This window comes from Schistocerca serialis, chromosome 7 (assembly GCF_023864345.2).
Source record: "Schistocerca serialis cubense isolate TAMUIC-IGC-003099 chromosome 7, iqSchSeri2.2, whole genome shotgun sequence".
Classification (NCBI taxonomy): Eukaryota; Metazoa; Arthropoda; class Insecta; order Orthoptera; family Acrididae; genus Schistocerca; species Schistocerca serialis.
In genome coordinates, this window is record NC_064644.1 from 297,119,848 (window position 1) to 297,137,401 (window position 17,554).

Sequence of the window (17,554 nt, forward strand, 5' to 3'; positions counted from 1 at the left end):
TCCAGCACCTACACAGAGATACATAAGTCAAATAACAGATGCGTAAAACTTTTTCTTCTTCACCTACTTCTCATTTTAGGTGGTGGCTGGATGTCCTACCTATCACCCCCCCCCCCCTGCCCCTCCTCTCCCCACCCCAGGATAGAATCTGTGTACCCCATCTATTGTCTGCATCCAGAGTAAATCTCAAGTGTCAGGACATTTTGTAAATACTTGCGTAGCATGTAGCAGAGGTGGGACATGGGCAACAGCCCGGTGTTCACCTAATTGGATGTGGGAAACAACCTTAAAATCACATCCAGGCTGGCCGGCTCACTAGCCCCCACTGTCAATCTGGCTGGCTTGCCTCCACTAAACCTGGAAGCAGTGCACTAAAGAGCTCAGCTATCCAGGCAGATACTACTCTTCTTACAGTTATTTGCTTACGGTTTCACTCACTCTTAGATTGGGGCCCATTACAGTACTTCTATGGGTTTTTAAAAATCATCCCGAAGTTTTCATTTACAAAAGTATGACACAAAAAATATACTGCCATCTCACCTGATCATCATCAAAAGAGCTCCGATTATCTTCATCAGAACTTGTGTTATAATCTGATCGCTGACGTTGTCCATTCAGCAGTTGTGGTGCTGTTGTAGAAGGGGGAGTTGGACTGGGAGCAGCACGTGTCCTCCTGAGACTGCGGCTTCCATCCATCACTGGACGACATGCTGGAGGCGAGGCCAAGTTGAGAACACCTGTCATATGGAAGCCCATTCCACAATCACAACAATTATAATTACCCTGTACCACACAATGAAAACTAAACAATAATGTTTAAAACAATTCTGATTTATTATTCACCCTCATTATTACATGCCATGTTTTGATCTATCTAGACAGTCTTCGGATCCACAACAAAGTAAAACTACACATATACGATCTAGTATTTTACAATAGGTACAGTACAATTTACCTAAGTAGTTGCATCAGCAACCATTCTCATATCAGAGTACTTTGTTTTGCAACTGTGATCAATGTTTTAAATTGGTATCTATGTGTTTATTTACATTTTCTTTGCATGGAGTCACCACATTGAAGGGTTTTGCAAACATCAGACATAACAACATGACAAAAATTCTATTTACAAAATACATTATACACTGCAATACTTGAATGTATTATTTTACGACTCATATGCCACTGGTTCACTTATAAATGCATCTTCTCTGAAACACATTCAATTTGCAGATGATAATGTTTTGATTGCTTCAGATGCAGAATAACTTTAGCAAAGAATGGAGGGATTGAAGAGAGCATGTATGGCAGTAGTCCTGAAGATTAATTACAGTAAGAGAAAAATATTCGATAAAGGAAAACAGAAAATGGACAAGAGGCAGGAGTCAAGCACGTGATAGTGACTGATACAAAACTGAACTGGTGGTGGGCTGGGCACATAACGACACAGAATACTGAGGAAATGGACTATGGTGAGTTCTGCCAATTCATTGAACTCCTCACGGTAAGAAAAGACGTGAAGATGGATTCACAATGAAAGAAATAAGCAGGGCAAACTTCTACATGGAAAGGCGACAAATGTAATATGTGGAAAAGTGTGGTACAGACCTATATCAAGCTGTGGATGATAAGTGCCTGAGGAAGATGGTAAGTATCAAGTTTAATTGAAATTGCTCCATACATCTTAAATTGCTTCATGCATCTTAGAGCTATTCTGGAATTTCTGACTTCCAATTGTTCGCTTTGTGATAGATGTCTGTAGTACACAAGTTCTATGCATCACAAATCATATCATTTGACATTATGGTATACTGAATGCCACTGGTGTTACATCTACACTTCTATAATTTATGCCAAACAAAATTTACACAAACTTAGACTTAGAAATAAGTTTTGTTTATACAATACAAGATACTTTAGCACACTCAAGACTTTCTCACATACACAATAGCGATCAACATTAAATTCTTCAATGAATTACCAAAAACCGTGCAATTTATTCCCTCACACAAATTTTAAAAATGTTTTATAAACTTGGCTATAGTCTGAATTTTACTCAGTGGATGTAAACTTAATAAACCTTAGCCAATGTAAGCATTATTGTTTGATTTTATCAATATTCATTTAAATTTACTTCATACATATCCAGTAAAATCATTATAAAGCATCAGCATGTTGCAAAGATAGGCAATCAAGTCAAAATGATGTGGAATAAGAAGTGCACTTCACAGGACATGAAAAAAATATTTTTGCTCTTAACAACAAGATTAGTTAGTCACAACTGAATTAAATCAGGCTACAAAATAACTAAAAGATACAATGGATAGGGACTTGAACTACTGTTCCTCATATACATAAATGTAAACAATCTTCTGTCCAACATACAAGCAGAGTTAGTTCTTTTTTCACATAACACTAGAACTGTAATCAATCCTAGCATACTTCCAGAAGCAGAAGGAATGGTTAATAAATTTCTTAAAAGTATCGTTGGCCGGCTTTCTGCAAATGGTCTCACCCTCAATTTTAAAATGACAATATATTCAGTTCTGTACATCTACAGGGTGATACACCAGTGATAAGTGCAACACATGGTAGAAAATAATAAATATGGTGGGAACTTAAAATACTTGTGTGTCCATGTTGATGAGAATTTAAACTGGAAAGAGCATGTTTTGGAACCCCTAAAACAACTTGGTTCAGTCACATTCACATTTGGAGTCATTGAAAACCTTGGGGAGAGGCATATCTGTAAACGGATATATTCTGCACATTTTCAGTCAATAATGTCACATGGCATAATGTTCTGACGTAACTCATCTTTAAGAAAGAAAGCCTTCATTACTCAAAATGTGCTGACTGAGTAATATGTGGTGCTCACCCACAATACCTTGAAGACACATGTTTAAGGAGTCAGGCATTCTGGTCACAGTATTTTTATTCCCTCAAGAAGCTTGTTGTAAATAAGTCACTACAGTTCCAAAGGAACAATGATGTACACAATAACAATACCAGAAGAAAAATGACATTCATTACTCCACATTAAAGTAGTCTTTACAACAAAAAGGGGTGCAGAATCCTGCAACAATTTTTTTTTTTTTTTTTTAAAAAAAATCACGTATCTGCTGATACGACATGTCTGACAGGCAGTGAAGTAAAATATGAAAAACAAACTGAGAAAGTTTCTCCTTGGTAACTCCTATTCCATAGGTAAATTTCTATTATTGTAGTGTCTCATAGGTGGTGGTTAGGAACTACTAAATCACATCTGTATATCTTTCTCTTTTTTTCTTTTTTAAATAAAAACTTAGGGATGTTCGGCATGAAAGCAAGTGTACAAATTAATTTGTGATGTGAATGTTAAACACCTCTTTCCACATCATTACAATTTATCATGCAGAATGATCCATGGAACATGAAACTCACTAACTAATTAACTAGAAACTGAAAATTTTTAACAAAAGGATGTCTCACAAAACTTGTGCATAAACTATAAACAGAGTATTATTTAATGATACTGGGCGGGATTAAGGGCTACTCAGCTTGTACCAAGAAAAGGTCTCACAGGGTTGAATGACCCTACAGCCCACAGGAAAGAACTTCCATTGGTATTATAAAAGGCATGGTTATATTTTAGTTATACTTTACACAGAGATACAAGAAGGAGTCAAATGAAAACTTTAAATATTTTTATTGAACAAAAGTGAAACACAAGTGTATCATTTTTTGGCATAGTCTGCATACCATCCATCATTCAAAATACTTCATCCAGCACAAAGGAAGTCCTTGGGGGAGGGGGGGGGGGAACTATTTTGGTAACATGTACAGCCACTCATGCACCGCATGCTGCATCTCTTTATTGGAACGAAATTTCTTTCCTCCCATCACTGCTTTGATTGATCCAAACATGTGGGTAACTACTAAGTGTGAGGTCTGGTGAGTATGGTGGATGTGGCAGAGTATCAACATGCAGGTCATCAGTGGTTTCAAGTGTTGCACAGACAGTATGAGGCTCAGCATTGTCTTGTTGCAATATGACACCAGTAGTTAGACATCCAGGTTGCTTTGATCTTATTGCAGGCCAAAGCTAATTTTTTAACATGTTGCAATATGATGCACTGATGATGATGTTTCCCCTAGTTGTGTAGTGTTCGAAGACAACATCTCATTTATGCCAAAACAGAGTCAGCAAAATCTTCCCTGCAGATCACTGCGTCCAGAACTTCTTGGGTTTTGGTGATGAGGAATGATGCTATTCCTTGCTTGCTCTCTATTTCACATTGGTGGTGGTGTACCTAGGATTCACCTCCAGTAACAATTCTCACAAAGAAGTCATCACATTTTGCTTCAAAGCACCACAGAAGTTTCTCACAGACATCAAAATGTCACTACATCAGTTCTGGAGTGAGCTGTGGTGGCGCCCATCTTGCAGACACTTTGTGAAACTTGAGCGCTACATGAATAATGTGATTTGCTGATCCATGACTAATCTTCAGATTTGCAGCTATTTCGTCTACCATCACATGACCATTGTCCATTGTACTGGCTTCAAGTGCTGCCATAGTCTCTGATGTCACAATGCAGTCTAACTGTACCAGGTGCTCAGGTGCTTAGTGTCTGTCACAGAAGTCACGCAATTTCTGAATTTTCTACTCCACTCATACACTTGCTGCAGAGATAGACATACATCACCATACTGAACCTTCAGCCCATGATGGATTTCAATAGGATTCATGCTTTCATTGATCAGAAAATGTGTGACAAAGCACTATTCTTCCTTGGTGCATGTCGCAAGCAGAGCAGCCATTTTGAAGCAGTACTGTGACTGTGTTTCACTTGTCCGTAGTATGCTGACACATGAAAGGCATTCCTTATATCGCTGGAAGTGCTGCTAACTTACAGAACAATGGCACAAAATGTCAATTTTCAATTACACTTAAACAGTTTTCATTTGACTCCCCCTCATATAAGCAATCATAAACAAGAAAGTAAAGAAAGTAACCTGTTTCAGGAACGGCTATCACAATATCCTTGAACCTGCGATTTGGCTTCAGCTTTCTGTCCACACTGGGTGGTGCAGGATATGCACCAGGTGACAGCTCATTTGAAGCAATAGACAGTGTGTCAGACAGTTTGCGGCCAGGCTTCAGGCCCCTGTCCACAGCTGGTGGGGTTGGCACCTGTCCAAGAGGACTCGGACTTGGCAAATTGGAATATGCAGCTGCAGTCGATGATGACGCTACAGAACCAGAGCAGGATCCCTCTGACTGTGGAGATGGTGGCTCGTCACCTATAGTTCCATCTTGAAGAGGCATGTTTACTACATCATCATGGAAATCGTACCTATAGCACGAAACACAAAGCAACAGATTAAAAAAAGGATTGCAATGAAAATTTTATTTCCAATCAATTCATCTTACAATTATACTTGTTGTGATACTTTCTTGGACAGAGAAGTTAAATGAATAATAGGCACAGAATGATTATAAAAGTAAAAATCAAAGTTTCTCCAAACAGCCTTTCTAATCATTCATGTGATGATCATTAGCTTTCTACCAAATCTTAACATTAAAAAAAAAAAAAAAAAAAAAAAGGAGAGTGAAACAGATTGCGAGACAATTGCTGACTAACAGGGCAACAATTTGCAGGCTGTATAAATATTATTTCTACAGTTATTGTAAGCTATCTTTTCCATGTCAGTGGTGACATTTGTTTGAAAAGTTACTACTTGAACCAGATTTCAACTACTTTTCATGTAATTAAATGGTGATGAGGTGGTGTACCGTCTTAATCACTGAGATGAGTGTGAACTCTGAAGACATTCTTGACTGCATGAGAAACTAGGTTACCCCTGTCAAGCAAAAGGAGACAAATTCAAAACTAAATATTTTAGTAAAATCATTTTAAGTGCTTTACCAGGGAACTAACTATGTCTAAGTGCCAAGAAGAAAGTTTTTGGTCAGAGGGTAAAAAACCAACAGTTTTACTTCAAGGTGATTAACAATATTTTGAAAGGAGTGAAAATATGTACATATTCAGATGGTATTTAAAGAAGTAAGTTTCCTCATCTCTTTGTCTGTCTCCTGCTGTTCATGGGTGCAGCACTCTTCTATAAAATAATTACAAGCACCTGTATCAGCCACTCACTTCAAATGCTATTCAAAACCAAACTCCTGTTACTTCTACAACAACTCCAACAATTTTTTTAAGGTTATTTGGTACTGAAAATTCAGATTTAATAGTCCTTTATAAAATATCTGTGTATACAAAAACTGTCAACAGTATCTTTATTCACATATTAACCAACAGTTTTGAGTAATTTTTTTTATGCTGCTAAAGTAAATGCCACTCAAAATTTTAAGTACGCAGTAGAGAAAAGAATGTATGACATAGCAGTTGACTGCAGCACTCCATATTTATAGAGGAATGTACAAGACTTATGACTACATGAAGGAAGGAGAGAATACTTTGAATCTTAAAGTAACCGTAGGATATTTTGGATATGAAGCTACTGAAATAGGTAGTTGTATAGAGCAAAGAGACATATTATGAACATGATCTAGTTTGACAACTTTGCTGTCATGGTGATGAATTTGCTTACAGTATTTCGAAGATGTTTCAGAGTCTCTGGAATATCTGCTGGATGGTAAGGATTCAAAATAAAATCCAATTTTTGTAACTTGTGTACCCTGAACAGTGCATTTCAATTCTCTCTTTCAAGCTAGAATAAACATGAGAAGAAACAATCATACTGAAATTTAAGTTACAAGGCCACGTTTATCACTAAAATACTGCCTAATGATGAACCCTAATTTTCTCATATTTGTTTTGCTCCAATAGCTTTATTATTTACCTCCAAAACACACTTAATCAGGCAAAACTGAACAGATGTGGATGACAGAGTCTACTGGATTACATGTCAGAGATGCAAAAACTTGACTTCCAGTTTGTCACCACTACAGACAGACTGTATCGTCAAATAGCATGACTTGCCATACATTGAAAAGCTAAGCAGATCAGATGTGATGTTGTTATGCACCTACCCCACACCTGCAATGCAAAAGTGAAACTCACTCTCCCACAACAACAACACTAATGCATTTACTCATCAATTAAACTTCCTAACAGATTAGAATTGTGTGTGGCTGAACCTCAACCATTGTTTTTCATGGGTCTCATGACCAGTATTACTATATTACTTTCATTACAGCTACAGTCCACTGCAGAGTGAAATATTGCTTGTTGAAACTACCTTTAGACTATAGCTAAGCTGTCATTACCATATCAGCTCTCTAAGAGATAGGTCCACCAAAGAAGGAGTGTGTCACTGACAGATGAAAACTTAAAGTTTAACTATGAGGTATGCTTGTACAGATCTTTGGTAAGAACAATATCCACAAAAGGAAAACAAAAGAGGAGGATAATAAGACTACCTTACCTATGATGATAAGGTCATTAGAAGCCGAGTAGAATCTGGGGTAGCATAATAATGGTACAGGGATTTGGTTTTTCACATAAACAATCCAGAAAACCTTTAACCAGATGGCTTCTCAGGGATCTGGACCTATTCCTCTCAAATGAGAGTCCAGCTTTTCAACTACTCCATCATTTTGGTTGCTTGCCAGAGATGCTGGTCCAGGCTCATGTCCCATTATAGTACACTGTTTTGCAACATTAGTGAGTTTCACTGCACCATTTATTCTGTGGCAAAGTGAAACATTCAATCTGGAATCTATTCTTTTTCGTCCTTGCTGATGCTATCTCAAAACAATGTTTGTAAACAACCGTTTATTGCTGGACCATTCCATTTTATGTCTCACATTCAACATAGCAAGTAGATCTTTACAACAACCTTGCAAACAGTAAAATTCATGTAAATTAGGTTTTTAACTCTCACCCATCTCTTTAAAATTATTTAAATATTTAAACTTCTTGAAGACATTTTATTGAGCAGGTATTTTACAGTTATTTATACACTGCTTGGATAAAATCTTTAATAATTTATGTTGTTATTTTAAGTCCCTTTTAAGGACACTGGATAAGACACCATGTAACATTATGCATGGAGAGGGTTCGCTGTCTCCTGCAGCAGCACTTGCGTATAAAATTCTTTGTGCTCAAGTTGCATCATGTGTGAACTAAAGCCCAAGCTTTCAAGGATATTCACATCTGCATCATCAGGAAAACTAACCACCGATATGGGAAATGGACTCTGAAGTGAGTGCAGACTCCCTGCCCCTGTATCCCCTTGGACCAGAATTACAGGTTGGAAGGAATTAAAATTGTTTGTGAATGCTACATTTCTAATTAAAGCATCTGGAACACGTTTGCAGAAGGAAGTTATATAAACCGCATCAAATTAAATCAGCATTCATTAGTAAATGGAGGCCGAAACCTAGTAATGCAATGGAAAAAGAATGAGAAGAGTCGACAGGCATGCCTTACACATTGTGAAGTAAGAAAAAAGTTCTCCATTCTGGCCCTAGACAAGCTAACTGCGCCTGACTGAGCACCACATCATCTATCAATGGCATCAGTAAATGTGGCATAGAGCGAGACACAGAAAGCACATCACTCTCCCTGTCTGTGTCAGGTTTCTTGATCCAGGAACCACTACTAATTGGTTGAGTAGTCCTCAGTTGGCCCCAAAAGGCCAAGTGCACCCCGTACCAGTCCTCCCAACAAGGAAAAATCCCTGGCACTATTGGGAATCAAACCCAGACCCTCCACATGAGTCAGTTATGAAGGACAACATTTTGTGGAACAACCTTAAGAAAACTATAATACATGTTAAGCAGATACCATACAGACCAGAGTTCTGTACACAGCAGAAAATTAAAGAAACATTTTGATCAATAAAAGACAGCCTCATTTTGGGTGTTCCTGGTATTTACAATGTTGCTTTGTGAATGTAGTGAAAATTATGAAGGGCAAATAATCACACCCTGTCCAAATGGTGATGCATACGTATGTCACATGAAGTTGAGAAACTTGGGAAAGTCAGTTTTAGTAGAGTAGTCTTATGAAAGGACATAGAATCTCCTTGAAGTAACCACTTACTAGGACTGTAATATAAAAAGTGTCAGATATTTGTTATGTCCACCATTGAATTCAACAAGACTGGTTATAATCTTAGCTACAATCTAATCAAAATGATTAATGGAAAATCTCAGATGAAGATGTGAAACAAATACTAACAAAGAGATAGAGGGACTGGCCAGTACTTACCTCAGCTCAGTACAGCCGATAGATACACAAAACAGAAAACTCCTTAATTTCCTCAATAACCTCAACTCCTTTTCGAATCTAAATTTCACCTGGTCCTTCTCCAAAACCCAAGCCACCTTCCTGGATGTTGACCATCATCTTGTTGAAGCTCACATCCACACCTCTGTCCACATCAAACCCACAAACAAACAACAGTACATTCACTTTGACAGCTGCCATCCATTCCACATCAAACGCTCCCTTCTCTACAGCCTAGGTATTCGTGGCAAACGTATCTGCTCCAGTGACAAATCCCTCAACAATTACACCAATAACCTGACCAGTGCTTTCCTCTCCCGCAACTATCCTGCAGACCTTGTCCACAAACAGATCTCCCAAGCAATACGTTCCTCACTGTCAAACAACAATGTTCCTACCCCCACACCACACAGAAGCATCCCCCTTGTCACCCAATATTATCCTGGCCTCGAATACATCAACAAATTACTCCGCCAGAGATATGACTTTCTGAAGTCAAGCCTTGAAATGAGATCATCCCTTGACAATATTCTCCCCACACCATGCAGAGTTGCCTTTCGTCGCCCCCCCCCCCCCCCCCCTAACCTCCGTAACATCCTTGTCAAACCCTACAATATTCCCAGACCACCTTCTCTACCCTGTGGTTCCTACCCCTGTAACCGACCCCGCTGCCCCATGCATCCCCCCCACAACCACCTACTCCAGCCCCGCTACTGGTAAAACATACACAATTCAAGGCAGGGTCACATGTGAAACAACACATGTCATTTATCAGTTGACATGCCTGCACTGTATAGCCTTTTACATTGGTATGACGACAACTAAACTGGCTGAGCGCATGAACGGGCACAGATGAACTGTCCGCCTAGGGGATGTCCAATACCCACTAGCAGAGCATGCCGTCCAGCATAATTCTAGGGACCTAGGAACGTGCTACAACGTACGTGCCATTTGGCTTCTCCCACCCAACACCAGTCCCTTGGAACTGTGGAGATGGGAACTTGCACTCCAACACATCCTTTCATCCCGCCATCCCCCTAGACTGAACCTACGTTAACCAACCTCACTCCTATTTACACTTCAGTCTTCTCCTTTTTCCCCTCTCCTCTTTAGCCATTCACGCATCTTTTCTTCCTACATAGTTGTGTTTATCTTTATACTAGATACCTCTTTACTTCTGTATGCATCCTCTTTGGTTTGAAGCTGGCACAGTACTTACAGTAGAATATCTTTATCTTCCCTCTGACGACCATGCCTCCATCCTTACTACCCTCCCTGTTTACCTTTCCCTGATGCTTCATAACCTGGGTTGTGAATAACTGAAACCACTTTCCCTTCTTCCCTTTTTTCCCCTCTCTCCTCCCTGATGAAGGAACAAAGTTCCGAAAGCTAGGAATGTAAATTTTCTGTTCTGTTTTGTGTATCTATTGGCTGTACTGAGCTGAGGTAAGTACTGGCCACCCCTCTATCTCTTTATTAGTATCTATAATCTAATCAGGCACTAGAAACTGAGCATTCACAAGGAATTCAAATTAAAAACCAATTTCAAACTATGTGGTGGTGATGCAGGCAGTCTGTTCTCTTCTGGCCCTGTAATATTGCCCACAGGAAACCAGGTGACATCACTGCACGAATAATAAGCCAGATCAACACATTTCATTCTCAGCTATGTCATCTCCTCGTGGACAACATGAATAATATCTTCAAAAGCTTGAGTTCTAACTCAGATGTGATATAGCTTGAACAGTAAGCAAATTGTATACACAATTCTCTCAAAATAAATCTTAAATTTTTTGTAGTACATGTAAACCAATAACATGAATGTTCTTTCTTAAATACACTTTACTTCCAACACCACTGTATCTTCCAGCTCAGTTTTAAGTATAAACCGTATTTTCTATTCTTACTGCAGGTTACACCAGCCAGCATCTAGTACGTACAGTCAAACTGACAAAGTTTGAACACACTGAATACTGCAGCAACTATGAGAGATGTTTACAGATAATAGTCACACATAAGTGGGGATGGGGAGGAGGAAGATGTGTCTTCTTGACACGTCAAAGAAAAAACAACCACCAATATTTTCCTTGCAATTTAGGGGGCTCTTCTGGAACACACTACATTTTTTTATTCTTCTTCTGCAAGTTCAAACAAACTATAAAAGGCAAAGAAATTATCTATTGGCACTTTAAAAAAAACACTCTCATACCTAAAAACATCTCCATTTACTTGTACAGGAGCAGCATTGCTGTAACAGTGCCTTGACAGAGAAGGCATCCGAGAGAGAGAACCAGTTCCATCAGCTTCACCTCCAGACACTAATCCTGCTGTAACTGGATACTGATGCGACCTTGGAAAGTCATACATGTCGTCTGTTACAACAATGACATCAGTATGAGGTGGTGACACAGGTGACGGAGGCTCCTGGGAACCCTTGTCACTGTTAACTACTGTCGATCCTGTGCTCTGACTGGAAATATTGTCCAAATTCATGTAACTCGGCCCAGCACTGTTGTCTACTGATGTAAGGTGAGATGGCTTAGGTGGTCGAGGTGGTGCAGGAGGTGGTATATCACTATCAACTACCTGGAAAAGAAGAGCACAATTTTTAGACATTGTATTTTTCAGTGCATAAAACCTATTAATTACGTATTGCCACACTGGCTAGTGACACACAAATTACATTGTTACCAGTCAAACCTTTGTACTTTCAATAATATAAAGCTTTTTCAATTTATTTTTGGAATCCTTGGAAAACTGAATTACTATATGATTTTTTCCCCACATCAGCTACTGTTATTAACATCTTTGACATGTCCCCCAAAAGTTTCGTTCTTCAGGTTGATATTATTTGGATTCATATTATTATATTATAATTTATATAATTTATATTATATATAATATAATAATATAATATTTATATTATTTATATTATATATAATATAATTTATATTATTATATTTATGGTGAAAGATGTGTATTCAGTTTCCTAATACAAAGCTTATCATGTATAAGGTTGTGGCACTTCGTACAACATGTTTGTGCACTTACCAACATCATCAAAGTTGATTATCTGGTATACAGTTGGTCTTAATGGTCAAGATCAACTTTTTTTGTAAGATGATGTAAGCCTTGATTTCACAGACCGTTCCTTGCTAAAATGTTATAGCTAGAAATTTTAAAATTAAAGGAAAAGTAGCATTTCCTTGCACTGGCTACTTCAGTTTTCCATTCTGACTGCCTCTGTTAATTTAGGGCATTTTAACATTCAGATGTGTCCCAATTGTCTTACCACCTGTCTGCTCTAATGAAATACATACTGAATGAATTAAATTTTTTTTAGCAATGTTTGTTCCATCTCTGGGCAACTTTGACAGCAAAACCAGTTCTAACAGCATCTATCTAGTTGCGTGGGAGATTTATGGAGTTATTTGATTTAGGTATAAAAATGAACATCCAGTACACTTTACTGTGTTATTATGTGTGTTCTGAAGTTTATATTATTGGCATCTATCACTTATTCTTAAACATACGTAGATGACAATCGTAGTAGCACATATTAGAGCTGTATATATGCTGTGTGAGAAAAAACTGCTATTAATCATTTTAGACACTACTGGGAGCTGGGAGCTGAACCAAACAATAACCCTTGGTATTCGGTGTGGGATGGCAGTGGGGTGAGCCGACTGCTGTAGCTTGTTGTGGGGTTGTGAACCACTGAGGGCTACAGTGGGGATGGAGCATCTCCATCATTTCTAGGTCCCCAGTTCCATACAATACAATATAGCAATGGTAACCACGACCTGCTGACATTTAAGCAGTTACTCACTTCGGCAAATATTTTACTGTAAGCCACATGCCTCATAATGTTTTTGTCACTGTTTTTGTTCCACTTACTTTCTTGTCCTACTAATTTATTGCGTTACTTCACTTCAGGAACTAAAATGTTTGTCTAGATTATTATTTTTAAAAAAATAAAAAGAATAAGAGATCCTTACAGTTAGACGACCAAAGCGGCGAACAACGCTCCATGAACCAACATCCCCCTCTGTTGAACTGTCTGATGGGCGAGTTGTTCTGGGCAGACTCATTGTATCGGCTTCTGCACTACTGGGAAAAGTTTCCCAGTTCACAGATGGGAGGCTGCGTGTAGTTCCGTGACCTTTAAATGACGAACAGAAAACACTTATCAGTGAAACACGCCTTATATTACAGTGAATTCAAAAATTAAATGGGTAGAAATTAAAACAAAATCTTTATTGAATGAATGTGCCAAACACATCAATGAGAGAGAGAGAGAGAGAGAGAGAGAGAGAGAGAGAGAGAGAGAGAGAGAGAGAGAGAGAGCTCTGGAGAATGACTTTTTAAAAAGTTGAGCAACCTTTAACCTTTTCCAAGTGCCTGTTAACCACCCCAGATTTATTTACATACTAGATTAAAATATACATGACTGTATTGTATAATATAAAACATTGATGAGGGTGAATCATGAACAGTGGAAAAATTAGAAAAAAAAATGAGAAAGAATACGTGTTACAGAAGGATGCAGGAAAGTAAGTTAAAATAATAAAAATTAGAAGGTTCTTTACAGAACTGTGAATATAGAATACGTGAAAAACACTAACTGGAAGAAGTGACATGCTTCAGAACTTCAGGGTACAAATTCTTCATCCATATACACTCCTGGAAATGGAAAAAAAGAACACATTGACACCGGTGTGTCAGACCCACCATACTTGCTCCGGACACTGCGAGAGGGCTGTACAAGCAATGATCACACGCACGGCACAGCGGACTCACCAGGAACCGCGGTGTTGGCCGTCACATGGCGCTAGCTGCGCAGCATTTGTGCACCGCCGCCGTCAGTGTCAGCCAGTTTGCCGTGGCATACGGAGCTCCATCGCAGTCTTTAACACTGGTAGCATGCCGCGACAGCGTGGACGTGAACCGTATGTGCAGCTGACGGACTTTGAGCGAGGGCGTATAGTGGGCATGCGGGAGGCCGGGTGGACGTACCGCCGAATTGCTCAACACGTGGGGCGTGAGGTCTCCACAGTACATCGATGTTGTCGCCAGTGGTCGGCGGAAGGTGCACGTGCCCGTCGACCTGGGACCGGACCGCAGCGACGCACGGATGCACCCCAAGACCATAGGATCCTACGCAGTGCCGTAGGGGACCGCACCGCCACTTCCCAGCAAATTAGGGACACTGTTGCTCCTGGGGTATCGGCGAGGACCATTCGCAACCGTCTCCATGAAGCTGGGCTACGGTCCCGCACACCGTTAGGCCGTCTTCCGCTCACGCCTCAACATCCTGCAGCCCGCCTCCAGTGGTGTCGCAACAGGCGTGAATGGAGGGACGAATGGAGACGTGTCGTCTTCAGCGATGAGAGTCGCTTCTGCCTTGGTGCCAATGATGGTCGTATGCGTGTTTGGCGCCGTGCAGGTGAGCGCCACAATCAGGACTGCATACGACCGAGGCACACAGGGCCAACACCCGGCATCATGGTGTGGGGAGCGATCTCCTACACTGGCCGTACACCACTGGTGATCGTCGAGGGGACACTGAATAGTGCACGGTACATCCAAACCGTCATCGAACCCATCGTTCTACCATTCCTAGACCGGCAAGGGAACTTGCTGTTCCAACAGGACAATGCACGTCCGCATGTATCCCGTGCCACCCAACGTGCTCTAGAAGGTGTAAGTCAACTACCCTGGCCAGCAAGATCTCCGGATCTGTCCCCCATTGAGCATGTTTGGGACTGGATGAAGCGTCGTCTCACGCGGTCTGCACGTCCAGCACGAACGCTGGTCCAACTGAGGCGCCAGGTGGAAATGGCATGGCAAGCCGTTCCACAGGACTACATCCAGCATCTCTACGATCGTCTCCATGGGAGAATAGCAGCCTGCATTGCTGCGAAAGGTGGATATACACTGTACTAGTGCCGACATTGTGCATGCTCTGTTGCCTGTGTCTATGTGCCTGTGGTTCTGTCAGTGTGATCATGTGATGTATCTGACCCCAGGAATGTGTCAATAAAGTTTCCCCTTCCTGGGACAATGAATTCACAGTGTTCTTATTTCAATTTCCAGGAGTGTGTGTGTATATATATATATATATATATATATATATATATATATATATATATATATATATATATATATATATACAAAAAAAGTGTGCTGTTTTTGGTGAGTCTCTGAAGATGTCCTGCACAGGAATCGAAAAATTCATGGCACAAGGACATACACCTTAGAAGACTCCTGAGTAACTAAGAGATATGGTTATGAAAGCCTTCATTATATGATCAGTGTACATGTTTTTCTTTACCTAGTCTTCAATCTGAGGATTGGTTTGATGCAGCTCTCCCACATCATTAAGTCAGTCTAATAATAGGGTAGTCTATCTCGCAACAGGTCTCTTGATCTCTACACTGCAACTGCACGTTACATCCATTCAAATTTTGGTATTCAAGCCTTGGTTTCCCTCTTTAACACCACTTTAACACCATCCCACCTACCCCTACCCCCCCCCCCCCCCCCACACACACACACACACACACACACACACACACACACACAGATATACCACCCAGATTACTATTCACTGATGTAATTGAGTCAAGTTGTGCAGGTATTTTTTTTTCTCCTCAATATGATTCACTACTTCTTCATTAGTTATCTGGTGTACCCATCTAATCATTTTCTGTAATACCACATTTTAAAATCTTAAATTCTTTTCTTATCCAAACTGATTTATTGACCACATTTCCTTCTACATAAGGCTACACTCCACACAGTTACCCTCCAAAACATTTCCTAACACTTAAATTTCTAGCAGATGTTAGCATATCTGTCTGCCGTGCAGAGGACTCAGGCTCAGTTTCTGATATTGGCATGGATTCTTTCTTGATAGGAGGAATGGAAAAGGGTACACTTAGTCTCATGACGCAACTGAGGAGCTAACTGAGCTAGTAGTAGCGGCTCCAGGAAACAAAAAGTGACAATGGCTGGGAGAGTGGTGTGCTTACCCCATGTCCCTCCATACCACATCCAATGATACAGTTGGTGGATGTGGCCCTGAAGACTGCATTAACTGTGCAATCCAGGACCAACTATACAGTGCTATTATAAATGACTTGTTGAGTTTTGATGCTCTATCTTTTCTGAAGTATTCATCATCATCATCATCATCATCATCATCATCATCATCATGTTATCTGCTATATTAGCAGGTCCTTTGCCTCTCCATTTTCTGCGATCCATTGCTTCCTTCTTAAGGCTGCTGTACGTTGTACCGTACATCATGTCATCCAGTATCTGGAATCTCTTCCTTCCTCGCTTCCTTTTCCCTTCTACATAACCTTCTAAAACTGTTTTTATCAGTCCGTCATTCTTTCTTAATATATGCCCAATCCAATTTCTTTTTCTTTTCTTTATTACATCTAGTAACTGTCTTTCCTCTCCCACTCTTCTCAGTACCTCTTCATTTTTTACTCTGTCCATCCAACTTATTCTTTCCATCTTCCGCCATGTGAAGATCTCAGAAGCCTTTCTCTGTCTTTTTTCCTCATAGTCCATGTTTCAGCACCATATAGAAGAACACTCCATACAAGACATTTTATGAGTCTCTTTCTGAGTTCTTTGTCCAGACTGCTGCAGAAGATTCTCCTTTTCTTATAAAACGCCTCTTTTGCCATTGCTATCCTTGTTTTAATTTCTGTGGTGCACTTCCAGTCAGTGTCTATCCTGCTTCCAAGATACTTAAAATTTTGCACCTGTTCCAGTGTTTCTCCATTCAGCACAATTTTTATTTCCTTATTTCCTCCTATTGCCAATACTTCTGTTTTATTTGTGTTCATTTTCATTCCATATTTTTTTTCCGTTAGTTGCAATGGTGTCCACCAAATGCTGTAATTCTTTTTCCCCTGTGGCTAGAAGAACCATGTCATCAGCAAATCTCAAGCACACTACTCTTCTTCCTCCAATTTCTACTCCTTTGTCATCTAATGAGCATTGGTCAATCATATTTTCCAAGTACAGGTTGAAAAGAGTAGGTGATAAACAGCATCCTTGTCTTACTCCTTTCCCTAGTCTGATCCAGTTTGTACTTTCTCCTCTCACTTTAACTGAAACTTTTTGATTAAGGTATTATGAGTTTATAAGTCTTCTGGTTTTCCAGTCCACTCTCTTTTCCCTCATAATAGTCGCCAGCTTGTCCCAAACCACATTGTCAAATGCTTTTTCTAAATCGATGGAGCACATATATAGGTCTCTTCCTTTTTCAATAAACCTTTCTCCCAAGAATCGT

General features: G+C 39.8%; 1 protein-coding gene across 4 annotated transcripts in view; it reads right to left on the bottom strand.

Moving 5' to 3' along the window:
• The window catches only part of LOC126412460 (protein daughter of sevenless), a 251,031-nt gene that overhangs the window by 11,217 nt on the left and 222,260 nt on the right, over window positions 1–17,554 (bottom strand). For all 4 annotated transcript variants that reach the window (XM_050082071.1, XM_050082069.1, XM_050082070.1 and 1 more), the window contains 4 exons: window positions 13,239–13,402; window positions 11,450–11,826; window positions 4,997–5,337; window positions 541–737 (listed from right to left, as the gene is read on the bottom strand). In XM_050082071.1, the coding sequence (XP_049938028.1) occupies window positions 541–737; window positions 4,997–5,337; window positions 11,450–11,826; window positions 13,239–13,402 (1,079 nt within the window). The remainder of the gene's footprint in view (window positions 1–540; window positions 738–4,996; window positions 5,338–11,449; window positions 11,827–13,238; window positions 13,403–17,554) is intronic.